This window comes from Bubalus bubalis, chromosome 21 (assembly GCF_019923935.1).
Source record: "Bubalus bubalis isolate 160015118507 breed Murrah chromosome 21, NDDB_SH_1, whole genome shotgun sequence".
In the NCBI taxonomy this organism is placed as follows: domain Eukaryota; kingdom Metazoa; phylum Chordata; class Mammalia; order Artiodactyla; family Bovidae; genus Bubalus; species Bubalus bubalis.
This window is the reverse complement of record NC_059177.1, coordinates 7776647-7800789: the sequence shown is the minus strand read 5'-3', so window position 1 is coordinate 7800789 and position 24143 is coordinate 7776647. Positions and strand designations below refer to the sequence as shown.

Here is a 24143-nt window from a genome sequence, read left to right as displayed (position 1 = left end):
AGGATGTGTTCACATTTAATAATTACAGGCTTGTCAGTCTATAGGTGCTTGAATAATACAAGAGTTTGTTTTGGAGAAGTAAGATCTGAGTAAATGAAGTGTTAGTGTTATATCTAAATGGGATTGAACTATTTGCATAATATGCCAAAGAATTGAACTTGGGTTTTAAAAAGACAAAGAGGACAATACCTTTGATAATGCATAAAGGAGAAAGCAGATGCACTTATGTCAGGAGTAAGGTAAAGTGTAAGGGGAAAACAATGTGAGAACCATTTCTTGGGGCCAAAGTCAATTACTTTTTTAAATGGAAAGGGGGAATTCCCTGGTGGTGCAGTGGCTGGGATTCTGCACTTCCATTGCCAGGGCCGTGGGTTGACTCTCTGCTCAGGAAACTAAGATCCCACAAGCTACATGGGACAAAAACTAAAAATTAAAAACATAAAAGGAGAAGATATTGTTTTATTATTATCTTAAGAGATAGGCAAATTGCTAATATAACCAGATTTTACTTCTTTGATGTCTTTGTAAAAATCATTTGTAAATCAAACTGAAGGAGGAACAAAATTTAAGTGATTGTAATGATTGGAGGTGAACTTCCAGTTGTTCAAGCTGGTTTTAGAAAAGGCAGAGGAACCAGAGATCAAATTGCCAACATCCACTGATCATTGAAAAAGCAAGAGAGTTCCAGAAAAACATCTATTTCTGCTTTATTGACTATGCCAAAGCCTTTGACTGTGTGGATCACAATAAACTGTGGACAATTCTGGAAGAGATGGGAATACCAGACCACCTGACCTGCCTCTTGAGAAACCTATATGCAAGTCAGGAAGCAACAGTTAGAACTGGACATGGAACAACAGACTGGTTCCAAATAGGAAAAGGAGTACGTCAAGGCTGTATATTGTCACCCTGCTTATTTAACTTCTATGCAGAGTACATCATGAGAAACTCTGGGCTGGAAGAAGCACAAGCTGGAATCAAGATTGCCAGGAGAAATATCAATCATCTCAGATATGCAGATGACCCCACCCTTATGGCAGAAAGTAAAGAGGAACTCAAAAGCCTCTTGAATGAAAGTGAAAGAGGAGAGTGAAAAGGTTGACTTAAAGCTCAACATTCAGAAAACGAAGATCATGGCATCTGGTCCCATCACTTCATGGGAAACAGATGGGGAAACAGTGGAAACAGTGTCAGACTTTCTTTTTGGGGGCTCCAAAATCACTGCAGATGGTGATTGCAGCCATGAAATTAAAAGACGCTTACTCCTTGGAAGAAAAGTTATGACCAACAAAGATAGCATATTCAAAAGCAGAGATATTACTTTGCCAACAAAGGTCTGTCTAGTTAAGGCTGTGGTTTTTCTTGTGGTCATGTATGGATGTGAGAGTTGGACTGTGAAGAAAGCTGAGTGCCGAAGAATTGATGCTTTTGAACTGTGGTGTTGGAGAAGACTCTTGAGAGTCCCTTGGACTGCAAGGAGATCCAACCAGTCCATCCTAAAGGAGATCAGTCCTGGGTGTTCATTGGAAGGACTGATGCTGAAGCTGAAACTCCAGTACTTGGGCCACCTCATGCGAAGTGTTGACTCGTTGAAAAAGACTTTGATGCAGGGAGGGATTGGGGGCAGGAGGAGAAGGGGACAACAGAGGATGAGATGGCTGGATGGCATCACTGACTCGATGGACGTGAGTCTGAGTGAACTCCGGGAGTTGGTGATGGACAGGGAGGCCTGGCATGCTGTGATTCGTGGGGTAACAGGGAGTCGGACACGACTGAGCGACTGAACTGAACTGAATGATCAGAGGAAGGAATTGGCTTAGGGCAGGGAGCTAATTTAAGATTGTTAATTTGGAATCTTGTTTAATTATTGAGGAAAAAAGGTTGTTGTGGTAATATTTAGGAGAAGGAATAGCTGAGGATAACAACAACAACAAAAAACTTAAAGAGCTAGATTGCTGAATGGGAAGAAAGTTTTTCCCCACAGAAACTAGAGATAAGTACATGAATATTTTAAAATAATGACCTAGCGGGACTTCCTTGGTGGTCCAGTGGTTAATAATCTGCCTTGCAGTGCAGGGAACATGGATTCAATCCCTGGTCAGGGAACCTGGGATCCCACATGCATGGAGGAACTTGAGTCTGCATGCCACAATTAAGGCCCAGCGCAGCTAAATGAATTTTAATAATAAATTTAAAAAAAAGAGAACAGTAAAATAATGACCTGGGAACTTCCCTGGTGGTCCATCAGTTTAGATTCTGTGCTTCCAGTGCAGGGGCATGGGTTTGATCCTGGTTGGGGAGTTAAGATCCCACGTGTCTCACTACACAAAAAACTTTTTTTTTTTTTTAACCACCAATGCTCTTACAAAAAACTTTTTTTAATTTTTTAAAATACATAAAATAATGACCTCTTAATATAAATCTGGCTCTTTCATGTGTTCAACATGTTGACTTACAGTCATGGCTTCCCTAAGAGCCTGTCATATGTTAATGTTTATTTGATTCTTGTCCATCAGGGTTCCATGGGAAGTCCTTTGACAAGACCAACACCACGGTCACCAGCCAACTGGTCCAGTCCTCTTACTTCTCCTACCAATACATCACAGAATACTTTATCTCCAAGGTAATAAAAGGATTGTTTACCATCATGGTTTGTATTTGCAGATTCCCATTCTTAGAAAAACTGACATTAATATAAATCCAGTTGATTACTACTTAACTAAAATGTCTTGGACACATAGAAACTTAGCAAATTAAAACAATGTTAGGTTTATTCCAAAATGAACCCTTTAGATGATAATAATATACAGGATATGGAATTCTTTTTTTTGTAAGTGACAGGAAAACTTATGGACACAGCTTTTGGAAAAAAGCAAGCAGTAATTAAACATTAAATAACATAGTTACTGTTTCTCAGATAAGCTGTATAAATCCATTCATTTCCAGTTGTGTCTTTCAGTTATAATAGTTGATATAAACGATGAGTTCAAGTTATAATGAAAATTTTAGATCTAATATTGGCCAACCACCTGTTAAAAATAGAAAAAAAAATTAAGTTTATAGACAAAAAAATGTAAAAATAAAAACATAGGGAAGGGTTAAATATAAAATGGCAATATGTATACTTCTTAGGAAAAAAATATGATCTTGAGATTGATCCTTCATGAGACTTGTGAAATGTTCACACACTTGAGCAAATCCCACGTTAGCTATATTTCAGAAGAAGTTATTAATTAACTCATTAATGGATTAACATTTTTATCCCTTCTCCTGGTCTTTAAAAAAATGGCTTAGTAGCCATTATTGTTCTTATCAGCTTGATTTTTGTTATTAGCCATATAGCATATTCTTCATCATATTCATTACAGTTATATAAGATGTTTTATTATATTGTAAAACATATTGCAAACTTACCATCCTATTTTTTTCATGCCTATGCATATGTGATAATTATGATGGCTAAATTCCAGGTGGAGTTGAATTTTAGAATCTGATTATAGAACTCATATTTCAGTAGGACTTCCCTGGCAGTCAAGTGCTTAGGGCTCTGTTTCCACTGCAGGGGCACTGGTTCCATCCCTGGGGTCAGGGAAGTAAGATTCTGCATGCCTCATGATGTGGCCAAAAAAAAGAATTCATATCAGTAACACTTATATTCTATGTTAAAAATTCTCAATCGTCTTACATATTTGTGTAAAATGTATTCGTCTCCTCTTCCAGCAGTACCCACTGGGGTTAGCAGACTCTGTAAAGAGTCATATGGTAAATATTTTAGACTTTGCAGGCAGGGTAGTCATTGTCAGGTCTATTCAACTCTGCTGTTGTAGTGTGAAATAGCCATAGACAATAGCTAAATAAATCAGCATTGCTATGTTCCAAAATAATTTCTGGAAGATCCCCTGGAGGAGGAAATGGCAATTCACTCCAGAATTCTTGTCTGGAAAATTCCATGGACAGAGGAGCCTGGCGAGCTACAGTCCATGGAGTCACAAAGAGTTGGAGACAACTGAGCACGCACACACATAATTTGAGTTTTATATAATTTGCATGTGTCACAAAATATGTTTTGATTTTTTTCTCAGCTATTTAAAAATGTAAAAAAAAGTTCTTAAGGTGAAAAGAAAAACCAGTTGTCAAGGGCTGTGCCTTATAGAGTCACTATAAACTGCCCTTGGTGAGCAAACAGGGGGACATGCTCTTTAGCCATTTATACCTGTCAGGTTTTGTTTTGCTAATTATGCTTTAGAACATACACATTCTCTAACTCTGTGTTTATAAACATCCTGTGCCATTTCCTCAGATGTATTCATATTTTAAAACTACACAGAAACAAAAATTAATTGTTATCTTTTTCATAGTGCTTTTGATTATGACACAGAAAATATGAACTCTGAAGATATTTATAGCTCTCTTAGAGGTGTCACTGAAGCAATTCAGAATTTCAGCTTCCGTAGTCAAGAAGATATGAATGAACCATTGAAAAGAGATTCTAAAAAAGATGATGGCGATTCAGTGAGTATTTGAATATTCTTACATTCTACATGTTTTCATTAAGAGTTTTTAATTTTGTTTTTAAACTTTGCTTTCTGTCACTTTCAGATATAAACTTCCAGGAGTCAATTACTCAGTATTTACTGAGTACCTACCTTGCTCCAGGCTCTGTTCTAAGTCTTAGATTTACAAGGCATAGATGCTGCTCTCAAGTTCCTTGTGGAGTTTTAGATAGAGATTAGTGCTGTAGGAAAGATGACATTTGCATTGAGACCCAAATAGAGCCTTATAAGATCTAGGAGAGGAGAATTCCATTAAGGAAATAGCAGGCACAGAGACACTTAGATGGGAGCAGGCTTTGTCCAGCTGAGAACCAGGACGAAAGCCAGTGTAGTTACGAAAGCACGTGCGTTATGAAAGAGCGGAGGACCAGAACATCGGCCAGATCCCATGGCTCTTGTAGGACAAAATAAAGTGTTTAGACTTTTTGAAAATTCCTGTTCAGTGTGGTGATATTTTCATCAGTTTGTGTGGTTCCAGTTAAGAATGTTATGACTCATCTTTCTAACATTTGTGAATATTATTGTTCAGTTTGTTATTTCTGCCACTATATAAAGAGCTGTTGATATTTCTACTCTACTTCGACTTTTCTCTGACATCTTAGACTTTTCTAAGAACAAGCTGTCCCACCATTTCCTGTGGAATCTGTGGTTTCTCAGTGTTTGCACAGTTGTAGAACACTGCAGTACTTTAGCAGATCTCTAAAGGGCCCCCTTCTCTGCCTCCTGACTTCTTTCCTGCTATGGTTTTTCTCCCCATGCCTACATGGCAGATGGGCCAGAAAACTGAATGCCAAAACCCTGCTTCCTACTCGTATTTGAGGTTCCCTGCCTCACAAGTTGAGTGTGGTAGCAGTAAGAGGTAAGGAGGCATCACTGCATGATTGAGACTTCCCTCCTAGAGTAGCAGGGGCAGTGCCAAGTAGTGGATTCTGGCAAGAGTGAGTTTGCCATTTACTCGCTAGTCAGATTATCATTTGTAAACCTCATGTCTGCCTAAGGAAAATAGGGATCTTACTGCATACCTTAAAAAATTATTATGCGTATAATAAATCATGTGATTCCATCCAACCCAGACCTCTTCTGAGTTCCAGATTCATACATCTAGCTTCCTGTTTGAACTCCAGATCTTTCCCCCAAACTGTTCTTTTCTGTCTCAGTTGATCCAATGCTAGTTGCTCAGCCAAAAACCTTGGACACACAGTTGTCCTCATCTTGTCTCTGTGTCTCATCCTCCCTACTCAGTCCATCAGGAAATCTGCTTAGTCTGTCTTCAAATACAAGCCGCAGTCTACCCAGTAGAATTTTTTCCCTTGTTACCTCTCCAACCTCGTCCCCTACTACTCTTTTCTGCTCTAGCCACTTGCCTCCTCGCTATTCCTTGAATGTACAGGGCATGCTTTTTGCCTCAGTGCCTTTGTCTTGGCTGCCCCCTCTGCCTTAAACATTCTTACTCCAGATAGCCGTGGCCAGTTTCCTCGTTTCCTCCAGATCTTTGCTGCAATGGCTTCCCAGTGAAACTTACTCTAACCACACTGACTCACCTGCAGCCTTGGCACTCAGATCCCTTTAATACTGCCCTTGCCTGCCGTAGGAGATTCACCTCCTACTGTACCACATACATAACTCACTCATGACATTTTCTAATGTCTCTGTCCCTCAACTAGAATGTCAGCTTCATGAGGATAGACGGCATTCTCTCATTTGTTAACTAATATATTCTCAATGCCAGTAATGATGCCTGGCATGGAATATGTATACAGTAAATATTTAAAGAATGTTTGTAGAACACCTTGCTACTGGCATAGCACATGGTTGCTCACTGTATGGTGGTAATGGTGGTATTGATGGTGGTAATTGGTATTTTGATAAGTTATGTTAATGCGCCCAAACTCCATCATGCAGCGTTCCAAAAGTCATGCTGTTCTATGTGGCCTCTTGTTCCTTAAGTAGGCCTTTTTAAATTCAGTTTTCTTATACTTTATTAACATATTGTCATTGTAGACTTTACATTTAATAATGAAATCTGGGAGCTTTTAGTTCTGTGTTTCTAATGAAAGTTGTTTTGTATCTTTTACTGGCATAGAGAAACTTGCTAATCACATTGTATATATTTGATCCCGCCCTTGATAAGGAAACTGTAGGAATCATTAGAGACAGTGTTCTTTCATGATTCTTATTTGCCCTTATGGCTATGGTTTCTTTACATCTTTTCTAGTAAACTTGGACTTTCTGAATATAAGTTTTAGCTCATCATCACGTGGATTTCCATGACTTAATTTTTTTCAGCTGGTTTTTGTTATCTTTTCAAAATAGCCTTTCAAGCGGTAGGGAAATACCTTTTTAGACTTTCAAACAGATATTTGAAATGATTTAATTTGCTGTGCCTTCCTCTTCCCATTAATAGATGTGTGGCGGTCCTGGGATGTCTGACCCAAGAGCAGGAGGTGATGCTACTGACTCAAGCCAAACAGCCGTTGATAATAAGGCTTCACTGCTCCATTCAGTGCCTGCTCACTCCTCTCCACGCTCCCGAGACTATAATCCATATAACTATTCAGATAGCATCAGTCCCTTCAACAAGTCTGCCCTCAAGGAAGCCATGTTTGATGATGATGCTGACCAGTTTCCTGATGGTATGTCCTGTCTGTGTTCGGAGGACTGGTAATCAATGACACAAAAGAATATATGTGTTCTTTTTGTGTAATTCCCTAAAAAGGAAGGATCTTTGAGGGTGGGAATGTTCTCTGCCATCTTCTAGGAGCTCATTTCTATTGGTTCAGTAGTTTTCTTCTTCATAATAAAAGATTAATCCTCCTAAGATCATCCTTGAAATCAAGAAAACTTTAGTTTTCCCAGGAACAACTGAAACCAGTTACATTTTCATTTAGTTATTAATTTTTATACAGACGGACAAAAGCCTTTAAAGGGATACCCATTCTTTAGTGTGAAGTTATAAACTCTTTAATCAAGGATTGAATATGGGAAAAGGTACAATTAAGATTTGGAGTTGGCTTAGGTCTAAGCTGTGTGTGTGTGTGTTAGTCGCTCAGTCATGTCAGACTCTTTGCAACCCCGTGGACTATAGCCCACCAGGCTCCTTTTTCCATGGAATTCTCCAAGCAAGAATACTGGAGTGGGTTCCCATTTCTTTCTCCAGGGGATCTTCCCAACCCAGGGATTGAACCCAGGTCTCCTACATTGCAGGCAGATTCTTTACCATCTGAGCCACCAGGGAAGTCTGGGTCTAAGCTCTTAATACTTAGGAAATAAGCTGTGTCACCTGCGAGGCTGGTTGGCCTTCCTGCACTTCACTTGTCACGGTTGGAGATGCCATCTTACCTGCCCTTCTGATCATAGTATGCTGTAAGGTTTGGATAAGATGTATAGAAACTGATTAGAAAGTGTAAAACAGTGCAAATAGTATTTTTTTTATTTTCTTTGTTTTTAATAATAAGGAATTGCATATTTCCTCTGTAAATTATGTGATTCATTACTTCTTTATTGAACTAAAGGCTTAAGTAATCTTTAGTAATATGTAACTAACTGTAGATAAACTTGAAAGTCTCCCCCTCAACACTGCCTCATGATTTCATTAATTAGGTATTCATAGTTTCTGGTATTCCTTTATTCCTCAGTGTTGCTGTCAGTGAACTTATTTTTGCATAAACTTTTGTGCACATACACAGATAATTTTAAGAGCATTCTAGAGATAGAATTGCTCAATTAAAGGATATGTAAGTCTTAAGTTTTCAGAGTTACTACCAGTTACCAACTCAAAACACATGGCCAGTTTAAGTAGTACTGATTTCCTCAGCAACCCAGAATGTTTAAGTGTTTTTATGTTTTATCATTATGATAGGTATAAAATAGGTTATCCTAATAAGCATTTCTTTAATTGTTAGGAAGACTGAAAAATTAGCTCTCAATTTTGTTTTTTAATTTTTCTGATTTTGAAGAGTAGAAAGATCTCTTCACTTCTGTATTTCTTTACTAATGCAGTCGATGAATCATATTTTTACCAACATGTCATATTAAGTGACTGAATATATCACAAATATCACAAAGGCAAAATTATGACAATATACCAAATTCCCTGAATTACATAAGAATCTATAAAATTGTGACCATTATGCACTTTGGTGTGTTTTAATCTATCATATGTAGTTGACTATGCTGTTGAGGTTTAGTCACAATGGCAGCATAACAGGAGTGTGTGAATAAACTGAACATAGCAGCAAAGTGCCCTTTTATCCCTGAGTCATAGCAGCAGCCTGGTGATTGAGACCTAGCTTTAACAACTTAATTGTTTTTATATTATTTATGCACAGTGGTCACAGCTGCTTCATCTCCCATCTATGTGTGTGTCTATATGTAGGGTTGGGTTTTTTTTTAAGTATTATTTCAAAACAGGCAAAAGTTTAAAAGTTGTGAATACAGTTCCTTCTTGAGAAGGATCAAACCCCATCAACCCTAAAGAAAATCAACCCTGAATATTCATTGAAAGGACTGTTGCTGAAACTGAAGCTCCAGTATTTTGGCCACCTGCTGTGAAGAGCCAACTCACTAGAAAAGATCCTGATGCTGGGAAAGATTGAGGGCGGGAGGAGAAGGGAATAGCAGAGGATGAAATGGTTGGATGGCAGCATCAACTCAATGGACATGAGTTTGAGCAAACTCTGGGAGATGGTAAAGAACAGGGAAGCCTGGCATGCTCAGTCCATGGGGTTGCAAAAAGTTGGATACCACTGAACGAATGAACAACAACAACAAATCGGAAACAGGATATTTACAGTTTTAAAATACCTCTCCAAAAAAAAAAAAACCTACTAATTACAAAATGAGTAACTTCACAGTGGAGAAGCCTAGGAGCAGCACCATAATTACGTAATCAAGGTTATATCACCAACCTTGGGGCAAAGTGAAATCGCGTGTTAGTCAACAGATGTACTGTCACCTCTGTGATACTGATGCCAAGAGCACATAATCTAAATCTGATCGTAAGAAAACATCAAACAAACCTTAATTTAGGGAAATGCTACAAAATAACTGGCCTTTAATTTTTAAAAGTGCCACAGTCATGAAAGCCAAGAAAAGACTGAACACTGAAGGAGGCGTGAAGACTAAATGCAACATGACCTTCTTAGGAGTATAGACATATAATTTACGTATAGACACATAATTTCCTATTGTATTCAATGGGTTATAATGTTTAATTATCATTATTTGTTTTGATGCTCCAGTTGTCCTTGACTTGACCACCAGGATCCCATTTAAGCTGGCTTTGTGTCCTTTTAACATGTCTCCATCCTTACATTCTGACACAGCATAATCTTACACTGTCCTTACTTCAGTCCTGGAACTAGCCATTTCTCCAAGGATCAATCCTTGGTTCCTTTTAATAGGAACTGATCTTTTAAGACTAAAGTTTGGGCACTTGTTATATACTTCCTCTAAGTGACTAGAGCTAAGGAGTATGTATGCATTGATATATATCTATTTCTGTATCTGTCAAAAGCTGTATGTTTGTACCAATAACTCCAATTCCAGTCTAGCACCATGAGATTAATTTTAGTTTCTCTCTTTACATGCTGATAACCCCTGTGAGAAGCCTGACTTCCATTATCTTTAGTACATTTACTTATTTGATCAGCCCTCCTGTGTGCAACCTGTTCTCCATCCCGACCACCACTTCCTCACTTGCACACACGCATGCCTCACCCTGCCGGGCTCCCCCTTCCACATGGACACTGACACCCAGTGCCCTTCTGCTTGGGCTCTTGACAGATCACACCTGGTTGCCACTACATGGGGACATGCTTCCTATTCTGGCTGAACTCTGAAACGCCTACCTTTCCCCTTCTCACATGTGGAAACCCTGTTTACTCTGCCCATGAATGTGTCCCCAGGCACGTAATTTTGATGAGTGAAAAAATATCTTCATTTTATGAGATTGAGGAATTGTGTTTTTACCAACTTCTCATGTTAAAAGAGACTTGATATATCACAAATATCACATCACAAAGCCAAAATTGTGACAGCGTAGCAAGATCACCCCCTACTCTAATTTTCTTCTCCTTTACTAAAGATCATCTGTTTCCTATTTGTTAAAGGAAAATATCTTTGAAAATTAGCTGAAACCTAAACTGGGTTGAATAGTTCTGAACTTGAGAACATTATTTCTTCACAGCGTAATACTTGATTGACTTCTGAAACATAAGCCAGACCTTTTATGTTGAGTAAACACTCTTCAAAGATGGATAAGCCTCCTACTAAACCAAAGTAGTAGTTTCTCCAGGCTTTGCACAGCAGTTATTTTCATTTATTGTCTGTTTTCTTTTTAAAATCTGAGGTGAAGACTTTGTTTGACATTATTGTGAATGTTGCTGACACTATCCTGTTTAATATATTGACCTCATTTTTGCTGTTTTGATTTTTCTTTTATACCCTGGCCCCAGGTAAAATTTCCCCTCTTCTTTTTGTTTTTAAAATCTAAAACTTTTGTTCAGTTCAGTTCAGTTGCTCAGTCGTGTCCAACTCTCTACGACCCCATGAACCACAGCATGCCAGGCCTCCCTGTCCATCACCAACTCCTGGAGTCCACCCAAACCCATGTTCATTGAGTCAGTGATGCCATCCAACCATCTCATCCTCTGTCGTCCCCTTCTTCTCCTGCCCCCAGTCTTTCCCAGCATCAGGCTCTTTCCAGTGAGTCAGTTCTTCGCATGAGGTGACCAAATATTGGAGTTTCAGCTTCAACATCGGTCCTTCCAAAGAACATCCAGGACTGATCTTTAGGATGAACTGGTTGGATCTCCTTGCAGTCCAAGGGACTCTCAAGAGTCTTCTCCAACACCACAGTTCAAAAGCATCAGTTCTTCTGCACTCAGCTTTCTTTATAGTCCAAATCTTGCATCCATACATGACTACTGGAAAAACCACAGCCTTGACTAGACAGACCTTTGTTAGGAAATAACTATTTTCTTCAAGTGGGAGTTTCTATGAAAGAAAATTTGTTTTAAAACTCTGAGATACTCTTATTAAGTATCTCTCTTACTCAGATGTTTCTGTACATGTCACAGACAGATACATACATTAGTGATAGATTTATCAAAATAACAAGTCAAACTCACTCATAGCCAGTTCTAATTATGACCTTCATAAAGTTCACCAGGGACTGTAATATTCCAGAATATATACTATCTCTGGTGAGGATAATACTGTTATTCAAGAGAAACTCATGGTTTAGAACCAGATTCTCATTCTGACCCTAGGAGGTGGGTGCCGTTTTCCAGTTCTACTGATAAGAAAACCCAGCCTCCACAGTAATTAAGAGTGTGCTCGTGTCCCACAAAGGCTGAGAGAGAGGCTTGCTGAGACTCCTGAGCCTCTGTTCTTTTCACAGAACCACAATGCCTTTCTGTGTTAGAAGAGGAAATACAGTTGACTGTACTTTATCAACAAATAATTTGTCCTTTCTTTGGCAGAAGTTATTTTCCTGTCAGTCATCTGTCCAGACCATTATATGTGACAAATCATTTCTAATTATCTTCTAGAGTAATTACAAAGCCTATATTCATGAAGAAGAGAACTGAGTTCCTTTGAAACAAAGCATTTTCTTGAGATTTCCCTTTATTCAGCTGAAATAAAATACACTCTTAATCAGAATGATTTTCTGACATCTTTGAAAGTCTGATAATGTAAGTTCTCAGGAGTGATTCTTGAGGAGTTTGTAGAGATGTATTTATCCTGCTGCAGTAGTTCTTGTTAAACCAGCAACATTGTTCTAATGTTGGTCTATAACAGATGAATTTATTATAAGTTTATTTTTATTCTCCAAATTAAGATCTTTGAACTGAAATTTCATATTTTTCATGATTTTGCTCTGCATTTCTTAAAAATTCTTCTTAATTTTCCACAATCCTAATTTGGTTCTCCTCAGTGCTCATTCTTTCCAGATTACCTCAGGTTATAATTTCAGTAGTCACATTTTGTGCTGTCATATATGAGTGTTTGGGGATCAGAGGTTCTTAGCGCTCTTATTATAGTTCCACAAAAGTTGTCCTAACACATTTCCTTTTTTATAGTTGGTAAGTGTTGTCATTTTATTTGGTTCAGTTTCCCTTCCCTATCATTGTTAGTTTTATTCCAATAGAAGTCATCTGGGAACTTGTGTGGAGGTTCAGTGGTTAAGACTCGGAGCTTCCAATGCTGAGTGGGGCCAAGGGTTCAACGCCTGGTTGAGGAGCTAAGATCTCCATGCTATGGGGTGCAGCCAAAAGGGGGAAAAAAAATTCATCTGTTCTGGTAGTTCAGCTTGGTTTTCTTTCTTCAGATTTCTGAATCCTCTTAAGTGAAATAGAGCTTTTCTTTCCGTAGTTGTAGATTCCCTGAGATCTGTAATGTCAGGTCATTGGTATCTCTAGGTCCGTGCTAACCAGCCAGCAGGATGTGCACAGTAGTGTCTATTTTTATGGACCAGTAGTGAGCCATCTGGCAGACTACAACCTCCAGGGTCACTTTAGGGAAACGTGCAGTTTCCTCTTGAACCTTTCCTTTTGTTGGCTATGACCCTCTCCAGAAGACCAGAATGCTCGTGCCGAGCAGAGCCACAGAGCATATGGCCCCACAGTGTCAGCCGTCTTTCCTGGAGAGGCAGTGACCCAGGTGGACCTTCTAGGCTCAGGCACCATGGTCTGTGGTTATTTTATTCCAGAGACGGGGTTAGAAGGGAAAGGAATCTACGGCACAACCTCTGCTCACACAGATGCCTGCCCAAGTCCCTGAAAACCTGAATTTATCATGTATTTTATCATCAAAAGAATTTAGGAAGAACTCTGGTGTTTTGTAATGTTCTGAAGTGAACTTTTGGATTGAATTGTCTTTCCTACAAAGATGACTCAAAGCATTATCTGGTGACTGTTGAAAAAATAACCAGCATGTCCTTTAAAATTCAGAAAATTAATGAGTTCATAATTACACTTTTAAAAAAGAAAGCAGAAACAAATGAAAACTCTTTGATAACCACTGGGCCCAAACTCTTGACTCTGAAATTTAAAGGGAAATATTAAACTCCTTTTCAGAGTAATCAAAATAGCACTAGTTGACAAACTCAAGCTCAGAAAAATTACAACACATTTTTAACTCCTACTAAAATAATTAATTCAACCCCATCAGTAAGTGAAATCTTTAATTCAGAGATTGACAGACAGAGAACTTTACAATGGTGGGATCAAGTTGTTACTGGTTAAATCCAGTGATCACTATTGGTATCGCTAAAAATGGAGTACCCAAACCCTGTGAGCCTCTTGGCATGACAACATAGAAATGCATGCTGAAGTGAGTAAGTATGAAATGATACATTTGGGATTTGCTAGAAATACTTGAGAAAAATAAGTGGGGGTGGGGGCAAAGATGATGTAAGAATGGTAAAATCTTAGTCTTTAAGTCTGGGTTAATAATATGATTGGGGGTTCATTATACAGTTCTCTCTCTCATTAATTTTTATCATAAAAAGTTTTAAGCTAACATTGAGGTTTTGGGAATGACAAATGGAAAAGAATCTTAGTCATTGTTCTTTGCTTTTTTTATAACCAACTTTCTGTCTGTGTCTCATGATGATATAAAGTTATCATCCCCATCCTTGTGAAAGTTGCCCTCTAAAGTCACAGAATTAACATCATGTCCATATGACAGATCTTTCCCTAGACCATTCTGACCTGGTTGCAGAGTTGTTGAAGGAGTTGTCTAACCATAATGAACGCGTAGAAGAAAGAAAAATCGCCCTGTATGAACTCATGAAACTGACACAGGAAGAATCTTTCAGTGTTTGGGATGAACACTTCAAAACGATATTACTTTTATTGCTTGAAACCCTTGGGGATAAAGAGGTAAGTGGCAGAACATATAAACAATAGCCTGTTTTTGTGTCTTGGGTTGCCTGTCATTGCCTATTAATCAAACACTACACATATTTGGCATTTGGGGAAATGAGTCTTTGCTGCTGTTTCAGTGTGCATGAAATTTTCGCCATAAAATACTTTTTCTTCTCAACCAAGTAGATCAATGATTTTGAGCAATTAACCACAGAAAAAACATTGCTGACATAAATTCTTATTCAAATGTGCAACTTTTTTTGCATATTTGAATCAATTGTTCAGAAGTAAAAAATTTTTTTTTAATAGAGCTAGTGGTTCTTCATATCTTTGAGAAGTGTAGTTTTCAGCTGGAGATGTGAAAGCTTGATTATGTAATATACCACATATTTTATGCAGTTCTCTATCGTTCCCTCAACCTATATTAAGACCCTTGCATTCAGTTCAATCACTGAGTCATGTGCGACTCTTTGCGACCCCATGGACTGCAGCACGCCAGGCCTCCCTGTCCATCACCAGCTGCCAGAGTCCACTCAAACTCATGTCCATCGAGTCGGTGATGCCATGCAACCATCTCATCCTCTGTTGTCCCCTTCTCCTCCTGCCTTCAGTCTTTCCCAGCATCAGGGTCTTTTCCAGTGAGTCAGTTCTTTGCATCAGGTGGCCAAAGTATTGGCGCTTCAGCTTCAGCATCAGTCCTTCCAATGAATATTCAGGACTGATTTCCTTTAGGATGGACTGGTTGGATCTCCTTGTAGTCCAAGGGACTCTCAAGAGTATTCTCCAGCACCACAGTTCAAAAGTATCAATTCTTCGGCTGTCAGCTTTCTTTATACTCCAACTCTCACATCCATTCATGACCACTGGAAAAACCATAGCTTTGACTAGACAGACCTTTGTTGGCAAAGTAATGTCTCTGCTTTTTAATATGCTGTCTAGGTTGGTCATAACTTTTCTTGCATTACAACATTAAAATGTTTCCTTTTAGCCTACAATCAGGGCTTTGGCATTGAAGGTTTTAAGAGAAATCCTAAGGCATCAACCAGCAAGATTTAAAAACTATGCAGAATTGACTGTCATGAAAACACTGGAAGCACATAAAGACCCTCATAAGGAGGTGAGTTATCTAACAGTTAAAGTATTATTTTGTTCTCAGTACTTTTGATATTATTGTATGAAACATATAAATGTGTTTGGAAAGTGCCCTTGGCAAGCATTTTCTTTATGACCACTTCATGTTCAAGGTAGTATCTGATTGAAAGACAAAAATATGTTCTTTTCTGTTAAATTAGTTATGTTGATATCATGGCATTTTATCCCAAATAGGCTAACTCCATGATATAATTTATCTGATTTTATTTTCTCCTTTCATTCACTTTTAGATTTCCACTTAGAGTTTACCAGTCGTAACCTCACTTTCCATTTACCAATAGGATTTTTTTTTTTAATAACTAGTGGAAATAATTACTCTTATTTTAAAGTGGTAAATTGCCTTTAGGAGCTAAGTGTCTGTTAAAAGAGTTTATTCAATAAAACACTGAGGACAGCTTTCCTGAAAAAGTCCTATAAACCTGTCTCATTACTTCATTGTTCGGATATCCCCACCATAACCAATGGCATTGATGAGACAATCATAAGGACTTTTATTAAAATCTTAGAAATAATTAGAAAAGCCAGTTTCAAATAGGGACTGCAATTCTAAGAGAGAGCATTAGGTGTCTCTAAGACATAAGCAAAAGACAAGTCAAAAAAAAAGAAAGTTAAAACAGCAATGAGACAGAATGGATTAAAGCTCAGTATAAGAACCAAAACTGTAAAACTCTCAGAAGAAAGCATAGGTATCAAACTTTGTTACCTTGGATTAGGCAGTAGTTTCTTAGATATAATGCCAAAAGCAGAGATAACAAGGGAAAAAGTGTAAATTGAACTTTTATCAAAATTAAAAACCTTTGTGCTTTAAAAAACACTCTCAAGAACGTAAAAAGACAGCCCACAACATAGGAGAACATTTTTGTAAATCATGTCTGATAACAGCCATAATATATGAAGAACTCTCAAACCCCATCAAAAGATAAATAACTCAATTTTTAAGTGAGCAGAGGACCAGTTGACTCTTCTTTAAAAGAAGAAATACAAGTTGCCAGTAAGCACATGAAAAGATTCTCAGCCTCATTCATCTTTAGGGAAATGGAGCTAAAACCACACTGAAACAACACATTTCACATACATGACAATAAGGAAATCTTGATGATGCTATGAAGAAATCAAAACCATCTGAGTTATTCACCTTTCAGAAGCTATGACTGAATCTTGTGGTATTATGTGCCATAACTTTTAAATCTACCTGGATTTTTAATCCAGTTTTAAAAAATCCAGCTGGTGTTTGAGTGGTACATCTGTGGCATCTTACTGAAGCCTTAAAAAAAAAAAAAAAAAAAACTATGTAATATTTATAGTTTAGTTATCTACCTTCTGAGCCAAATAAGGCCGGCAGCATACCAATTTTTACAAAAGATAAAATTGATATCCTTAAGCTATTACAACCAAAATTAGCCCTTGGTCTACTGACTTCCCAGGGGCTTCCCTGGTGACTCAGTGGTAAAGAACCTGCCTGCTAATGCAGGAAACATGGGTTTGATCCTTGGGTTGGGAAGATCCCCTGGAGTAGGAAATGGCAACCCACTCCAGTATTCTTGCCTGGGAAATCCCATGGACAGAAGAACCTGGTGGGCTGCAGTCTATGGAGTTGCAAGAGTGAGACACAACGTAGCAGCTAAACAACAGCAGCTTCTGATTTCCAGTGTATTTTCCACTGTTCCTTTCTAAACCTCTCAGGTTGAGAGCATAAGTGAGACAATACCAAAAATAGCCACAGAAGCAGTAATCTTTATATCTTTTCAAGAGTATCTTTAGAGATTACAGATTCCAATAAAAATAGAGATAACTTTTTCTTCTTGCAAAACCAGCATCTTACCTGCCCAAGTCCAGTATAGAAGGAAAGAAAATCATTATGAACAGTAGGGGAAATAAATTGTTAATTTGATAACATATTAATGAAATGACTTATTTTATTTTGTAATAATGTGATAAGAGGGGCACAGGCCATCCTGGAGTTGAGGGTCCTAACAGCGAGCGGGGTGTCAGCATGGCTGCTCTGAGGACTCCAGTGGCAGGGCAGTCTAGGTGGACAGAGCCTCCGCTCCCCTGCAGAACTCGGCCACAGTATCATGCTCAAACGGCTTTCATCGTTAAACCAAGCCAGCATTAAGAGAGTGCAGAAAAATAAAGACATAGTCCCCAAACTCCCAAAATTCATATATGTTTATATAGAGAAACCTTTTGATTGCAGGCACAGAAATTGCTTTTTGGTATCCCCAAACCTTCTATATTACAGCACTGAGCAAAAATGTTACCCAATAAATACATGCTGTTTATTTGTTAAAAAGAGAGAGAACACAGAAGAAGGAAGAAGGATATAATAAAGCCCCATGTATCCGTTTAGGTACTTTCATGTTTTCAAAGAAAACTCCCGATCCCACGTTGTATTATGTATTTCATGAAATGTGCACACCCAGGACACAGCACATATTTTACAGAATCACTTCCCTGCTCAGTATTGCCCTCTGTCCTAGGTGGTGAGATCTGCTGAGGAGGCCGCGTCAGTGTTGGCCACTTCCATCAGCCCGGAGCAGTGCATCAAAGTGCTGTGTCCCATCATCCAGACTGCAGACTACCCCATCAACCTGGCTGCCATCAAAATGCAAACAAAAGTGATCGAGAGAGTGTCCAAGGAAACGCTTAACCTGCTTTTGCCAGAGATCATGCCAGGCCTAATACAGGTAAGCAGTAAAACTTGGAGAAAGAAGCTGTGTTGATACACTGGGTATTCAATTATTTTAGGTACTTGGCCAGTGTCATGACCAAGCCTTCCTGCTATCTTGGGTGTTCAGAGCAAAAGACTTCCGATAGCTAGCTCTGTGTGTGTGTGTGTGTGTGTGTGTGTGTGTAGGGGTTGGGGGGTAGTATACACATAACATAAAACTTACTGTTTAGTCTGGTAACTGAGCATTTAATGTGGTTTTGTCTATGCATACAAACCCATACATATAAAAACTCTTTAACAAAAATGGGATCTTATTTTGTGACATGCTTTGCTTAAGTTAATCAAAGACTATGAACCTTTTCCATAGAATGGAACCTTTTACTATTCCATTCTAATAAATAATGTGCTATAGTATAATTTTAATGACTAGTATTAAATAGTGTGTGTGTAAGATGCCATCATTCATTTCTTTGTGCATCTATAGTATTAGCTTTGTGACTGTGTTCTAAGCTGCAGCTACTAAGTTGTGAGGTCCTTGAAGATAAGATCCAAATATCTTCCTTCTTTATCTGTGCTTTGGTGCTAAGAACAGAATATACATAATAGGTGTGTGTCACACATACAGTAGTGGACATGAATAAATGTTTGTTGGATAAATAACTTAGAGTAATGGTAGGGATGGGCCAGATGTTAATCTAATTCAGCCTGGATTAGAGGAGTACCCTGACTGCTAGGCCAAAGAGGTTAGGTTTTATTCATTAGTGAGGAGCTGCTAAATACCCTAAAGCTGAAGGCTTTAGAAAGATTAATTCAGAGACTTTTGCAGGCGCTGGGGTGGCCTCAGAGCCAGAGATTGTAGCTTACCAGGCTAAATAAGAAAGACCCTGATAAAAAAGGCTGACAGTGGAGTGGGAGTGCTCAAGGGGAAAGGGAGGAGGGAAAGGGATGTCTCTGCCTGAAAAGGTGAAAAGTTAACTTCACCCAGTCAGTAAAACTCTCTCGTCAGCACGCTTGACATCTTCTCTGTGAGTTGCAGTTCTGTTTCTGTGCAATGGTGCTTTTCTCAGATCCTGCAGGAGTACTAACAAGGATTTCTTCCCAGGGTTATGATAATTCGGAAAGCAGTGTTCGGAAAGCTTGTGTCTTCTGCCTGGTGGCTGTTCATGCAGTAATTGGTGATGAACTAAAACCACATCTCAGTCAGCTCACTGGCAGTAAAGTAAGTAGGGCTGCTCCCTCCTAAAGATGGTGGCCATGGGGCGCTCTTCAAAATGTACTTCTTCGTGTGTGTTGAAGGGTAATTTGTTACTTGACTTTTAATTAGGCTTTAAGCATCCAGCCTAATTCCTCTTACCCGTTGCAGTTTAGCTATCTGTACTTTCACATCTGTCACTCAAGTGAAGTCAGCGCTTTGGTAGGATGGTTGGTAGATTGCCGTGAAAAAAATGGCTACTGCTTCTGGTTGTTCCTGATCACCAGCTCACTCTTCCCACTCTCACACTCAATTCTTACCCCTATGACTATTTAAAAATAAATAGAAAAAGGAGAAAAGAATAAATAGCAGTTGGAAATTCCCTGGATGTCCTGTGGTTAAGGGTCTGTGCTTCCACTGTAGGGGGACAAGGTTCTGTCCCTGGTTGGGGGCCTAAGATCCCACACGCCACATAGTGCAGCCAAAAAAAGGAAAATAACAGAATAAAGTGTGGTTATATATTCATGGATTTATATGTACCGAATTATGGAACACTAGAACATTTTAAAAATTCTCCCCTATGAATTATGATAATCAAATATTTGGTCTCATTCTCTTTCTGCTCTTATATTATGGTCACCATAAATGTTTAATTTTTATTTGATATGTTAAAATAAATTTTACAATTAGTCCTTAAGATGTAAAAAAACATTGGTCTTGTTTTCTTCATTTCTTTGGTATCATCAAAACCTTAAATCTGTTCTAAAGGGTGAAGATAAACTATGATTGTTGAATTATGGTTTATGAACCAGTTAGCAGGACACTCACCTTCATTTAAAAAGTTTCCACAAATCCTAACAATTGTCATTACTATAATCAAAATTATTTTTTAAGTAGCAAAAGGGAATAAGAAATACATATAAAGGAAAAAGAACTCAAATGTATACCTTACATTAAAACCTATACAAGTTATAGATAGATTAAAGCAGTGATTCCTAACCTTTTCTGTATTACAGACCACTTTGAGCTTTGGGTATAATCGCATCTCAGGAAAAAAAAACTTATCCAGAAAATTTTACACCTAGTTTCAGAGGGTTCAGTGAGCCACTGAATGCCATGAATACTGGGTTAAACCATTGGATCAAAGAGTAAATGTTAAGAAAAGCAAATTTTGAACAACTGCTTAGTTTTCAGAGGAAAAAGTTTTCTGAGTTTTGTGAAAAGTTAGGTCCTGATAAGCCAGAGTTATCTGTAGAAGAATTAAAATTCATCACTTTATCAGCATACTAGGCAGCCAGTAGTAATGTTGCATGTGAAGACAATAAGAAGGTGGGAAAAATATTTGAGAATGACATTAGGTTAAAAAAAAAAAAGTAAAAAACAGGATTGTATGTGCTTTGATTCCAGACTATAAAAATATGATCTCATACAGTACAGACTGCAAAATGACAGAGAAACCAAAACATTCCTGTTAGGGGAGTAGTGACGTAGTTGTCTGTGATCTTCGGTGCTGGAACCCAAGAGCCTAATTTCGTCTCCTGGCCCACTGGTCTCTACCCTTTTGACCTTAGGCAGGGATGGTACATCCTGAATCTCAATTTCCTCATCTCTAAAATGTTGTGAAGATAAAAAGGTAGAATGTAAGGCAGCATATTGTATAGCACATAATGCTCAAATGTTTACCATTTTTGTCCTAATGGTGACTTCTTTAAGTGTTATATGTTAATCACTTTAACAGTTTTTGAAAAGGCATGCTAGAATACTCAGTCATGAACAAAACTAAGACTTAAATTTTTTTTCAAAATTCTTAATTATCAACAATATCTAGTGCATTATAATAACCCCTCAGTCTAAAACACCTTTTGAAGTTCGCATATGTGTATAATTTTTTTTAATGAGCATCTCAGGATAACTTAGAGCAGCTTGCTCAAATGACATGTGTTTGGCTTGAATCTGCAGATGAAGCTACTGAATCTGTACATCAGACGTGCACAGACAGGTTCTGGAGGAGCTGACCCCACTACTGACGTTTCCGGACAAAGCTAGTGAAGCCGACAGAAGTGAGCCAGGTCTCTCAAAGGAAGGACAGACAGACCACCCTCATCAATGAAAGGAAATTTTCAAATACATCTTTTGAAACTTACCACTGTTTCCCAGTTTTAGTTTTTTGTTTTGTTTTGTATTTTCCATAACAGAGGACTATCCTCAGTCTGCATGTAACTTTTACAATAGTTATTCCAAATTCAAGAAGAAGCAGTATTAACATCAGTTGATCAATACAAAGTAATTTTGAATCTAATTCATCATTTCACACGTTTGTACTTCTTTGTCTTCCCATTAACCTTTGCCAGTGTTACAATTGTATAATTTTTTTTTTTTTTAATGCTGGTTAAACAGGAATGCTTAAAGCTTTAAAGTTTAACAGTCTAAAACATTTTTTTTGGGCCTTTATTCAAATGCAGAATAGTATTTTTATTGCTACTTTAAGTTTTGTTCCGTATCATGTCCTATGCTAGAAATACTGAAATGATGTGAAACAAAGCAGGACTGATTTGAACTCCAGCTGGACTCTGTTGGTGTGATGGTGATACATGTCGTTAGTTGCAACTTCTTTGGGGTGATCTGTAGTTTAAAACTAAGACCTCAAAGAAACGTTACAGAACCAGCCAGTTCTGTAAAGCTGGTATCGTTTGTTGGTTGTTGACCTTGCCACGTTTATTTAAAACCATGTCCCCTCTCTGATCCCTTAAGAAAGCTGCACCAAATCATCAGCCTGTGTTTTTCTTGTTACTTATTCAAGTAGAAGGTTTCATTGCAGGGTTTTTTGGTTTGTTTATCTTGGTTGTGAATGATGCTTTTTTATTTATTGATATCAAATTCACTTATGAATAAACTTGATAATGGAAACAGACAAAAAGAAAGCAAGTGCATGTGTGTCCTTGACCGTCCTCTGTTTCTCATTTAAGGAACAAACTAATGATCGCGAATGGGAGTCGACCAGCACCTTTTCTTTATATGGTGGAACCTGGTTTCCTTTTGCCATGAAATTGTCTTACTTGAAAACATTGATCCTGATGAGAGAGAAGATGGTGCCAAGGCTATTATTATCTTCATGTAATGGGCTCAAATTCTCTACCTCTTCAGGGCTAATACTTTTAACTGAGCTGCTGCCTATATAGTGTCTTCTGGAAAACTACTAAAAGGGTGATTTTCTGTTACTTTTTAACAAATTTTTTAATCACCTTTTGCTACACCTCTTATTTTCATGTGCAGCCAACTTTCAAAAATTACCGGTTTTTGGTGAAAGGCAGATTAGATCATATGGAACCAGGATACTAATGATTTCTTACCTTGACTTTTTTTTTTTTTTGATCTTAACATAAAGTGAATTTGACTGGAAAGGCAAATGGCTATTAGGGAAGCAATTTGCTGTTGTTAACAGAGTTATCTGTACTTTCTTTGTTTAATTGAAAAAAAATGTAGAAATGTATGTAAAGAATTTAAGACAAGAGTACTGAATGGATGATTTGTCATAGGCTTTTACCTTCCTTTGTTTTTGTTCTAGCAGCAGGAAAATAGTTTCTCTACATCACCCCCCCCCCTTACCTGTAACAATTTTGTTTTCTACTGTTAATTACATTGTGTATTTATAGTTCTATGCTTACTGTTGTGCATATACTGGCAATAAAACTGTACATAACATTACTTGAAAAAATTAACAATGTATATCAGTTGTTTTTCTGTCTTACTGTGTGACAAGTCACTTATCTCCTAACTAGGATTTTAAAAGCTTTTAGAAAGTCCTATATCAGTGGTGTTCTCATGAATTTGTAAGTGCATCTGAAGAGAAGATTTGTCAGGAGTAGCAACCACAATCCAATGTATATATCTCTAAATGCATGTATATATTATCGCTTATCCTTGACAAGGTATTTTAAGCATTGAACTTGTCTCAGTAATGTTTTATGTTTCATGACCTTGGTATGTTTTATAATCATTTTGGATCGAAATATTAATTTAATTTTGACCTCTTTAAGGTCCTGCTCTAACTACTGTTGACAAATAAATAGAGTGACATAACCTGAATAATAACTCTACTTGAAAACTTAGATCACACACCTGGCGCGTAAAGGCAGGCACTCAAGAAATGAATGGGTAACAGAAGATTATGGTTTAATGTGACAAGGTAGAAAGCTAAGTCACGTTTAAAGTTCTATTATTTCAGTTGATAAGACTATAAGCAAGTTACTGTTGACTATTCAGATTGCTATTTACAATACCTTTAATTTGTTCATTTCAGAAACATCTTAAGATGTCAGCTATTAAAGAATGGTGATAAAAAGCTACTGGTTAATTTTTTTTTCTTTCTACTTTTCTCCCCTAAGCATCAGTGTCATTCATTTACCCACGCTGCTGAAAACCAATTAAAAAAGCATGTAATTCCATGTTTTAAAACATGTTTGTTTCTTGTGGGTTTTCAAAATCTTTAATAGACTTTTGACATTTTCAAGTAAGATATGGTTTGAATTTGAGGTTTCAGATTTGGAGTAAATTCACTCTATTTCTTCACATTTTATTAGAAACTTAGGTCAAAACAACTTTTTACCAGGTTATGTTTAACATTAAAAAGCTAAAATCTTCAGGCCAGATCTATTTGTAAATTCAAGTGTTTCTTATTATTGTTAATTTAGAATAACATTTAC

General features: G+C 37.7%; 1 protein-coding gene across 41 annotated transcripts in view; it reads left to right on the top strand.

The window, feature by feature from the left end:
• Positions 1-23159, top strand: part of CLASP2 (cytoplasmic linker associated protein 2) — a 179355-nt gene extending 156196 nt beyond the window's left edge. For 40 of the 41 annotated variants that reach the window (XM_044934163.2, XM_044934162.2, XM_044934169.2 and 37 more), the window contains 8 exons: positions 2517-2623; positions 4359-4512; positions 6958-7186; positions 14247-14440; positions 15414-15542; positions 18058-18264; positions 19351-19467; positions 21400-23159. In XM_044934163.2, the coding sequence (XP_044790098.2) occupies positions 2517-2623; positions 4359-4512; positions 6958-7186; positions 14247-14440; positions 15414-15542; positions 18058-18264; positions 19351-19467; positions 21400-21486 (1224 nt within the window). In that variant the 3' untranslated portion in view covers positions 21487-23159. The remainder of the gene's footprint in view (positions 1-2516; positions 2624-4358; positions 4513-6957; positions 7187-14246; positions 14441-15413; positions 15543-18057; positions 18265-19350; positions 19468-21399) is intronic. The other variant, XM_044934175.2, reaches the window with a different exon arrangement.
• The last annotated feature ends 984 nt before the right edge of the window (positions 23160-24143 follow it).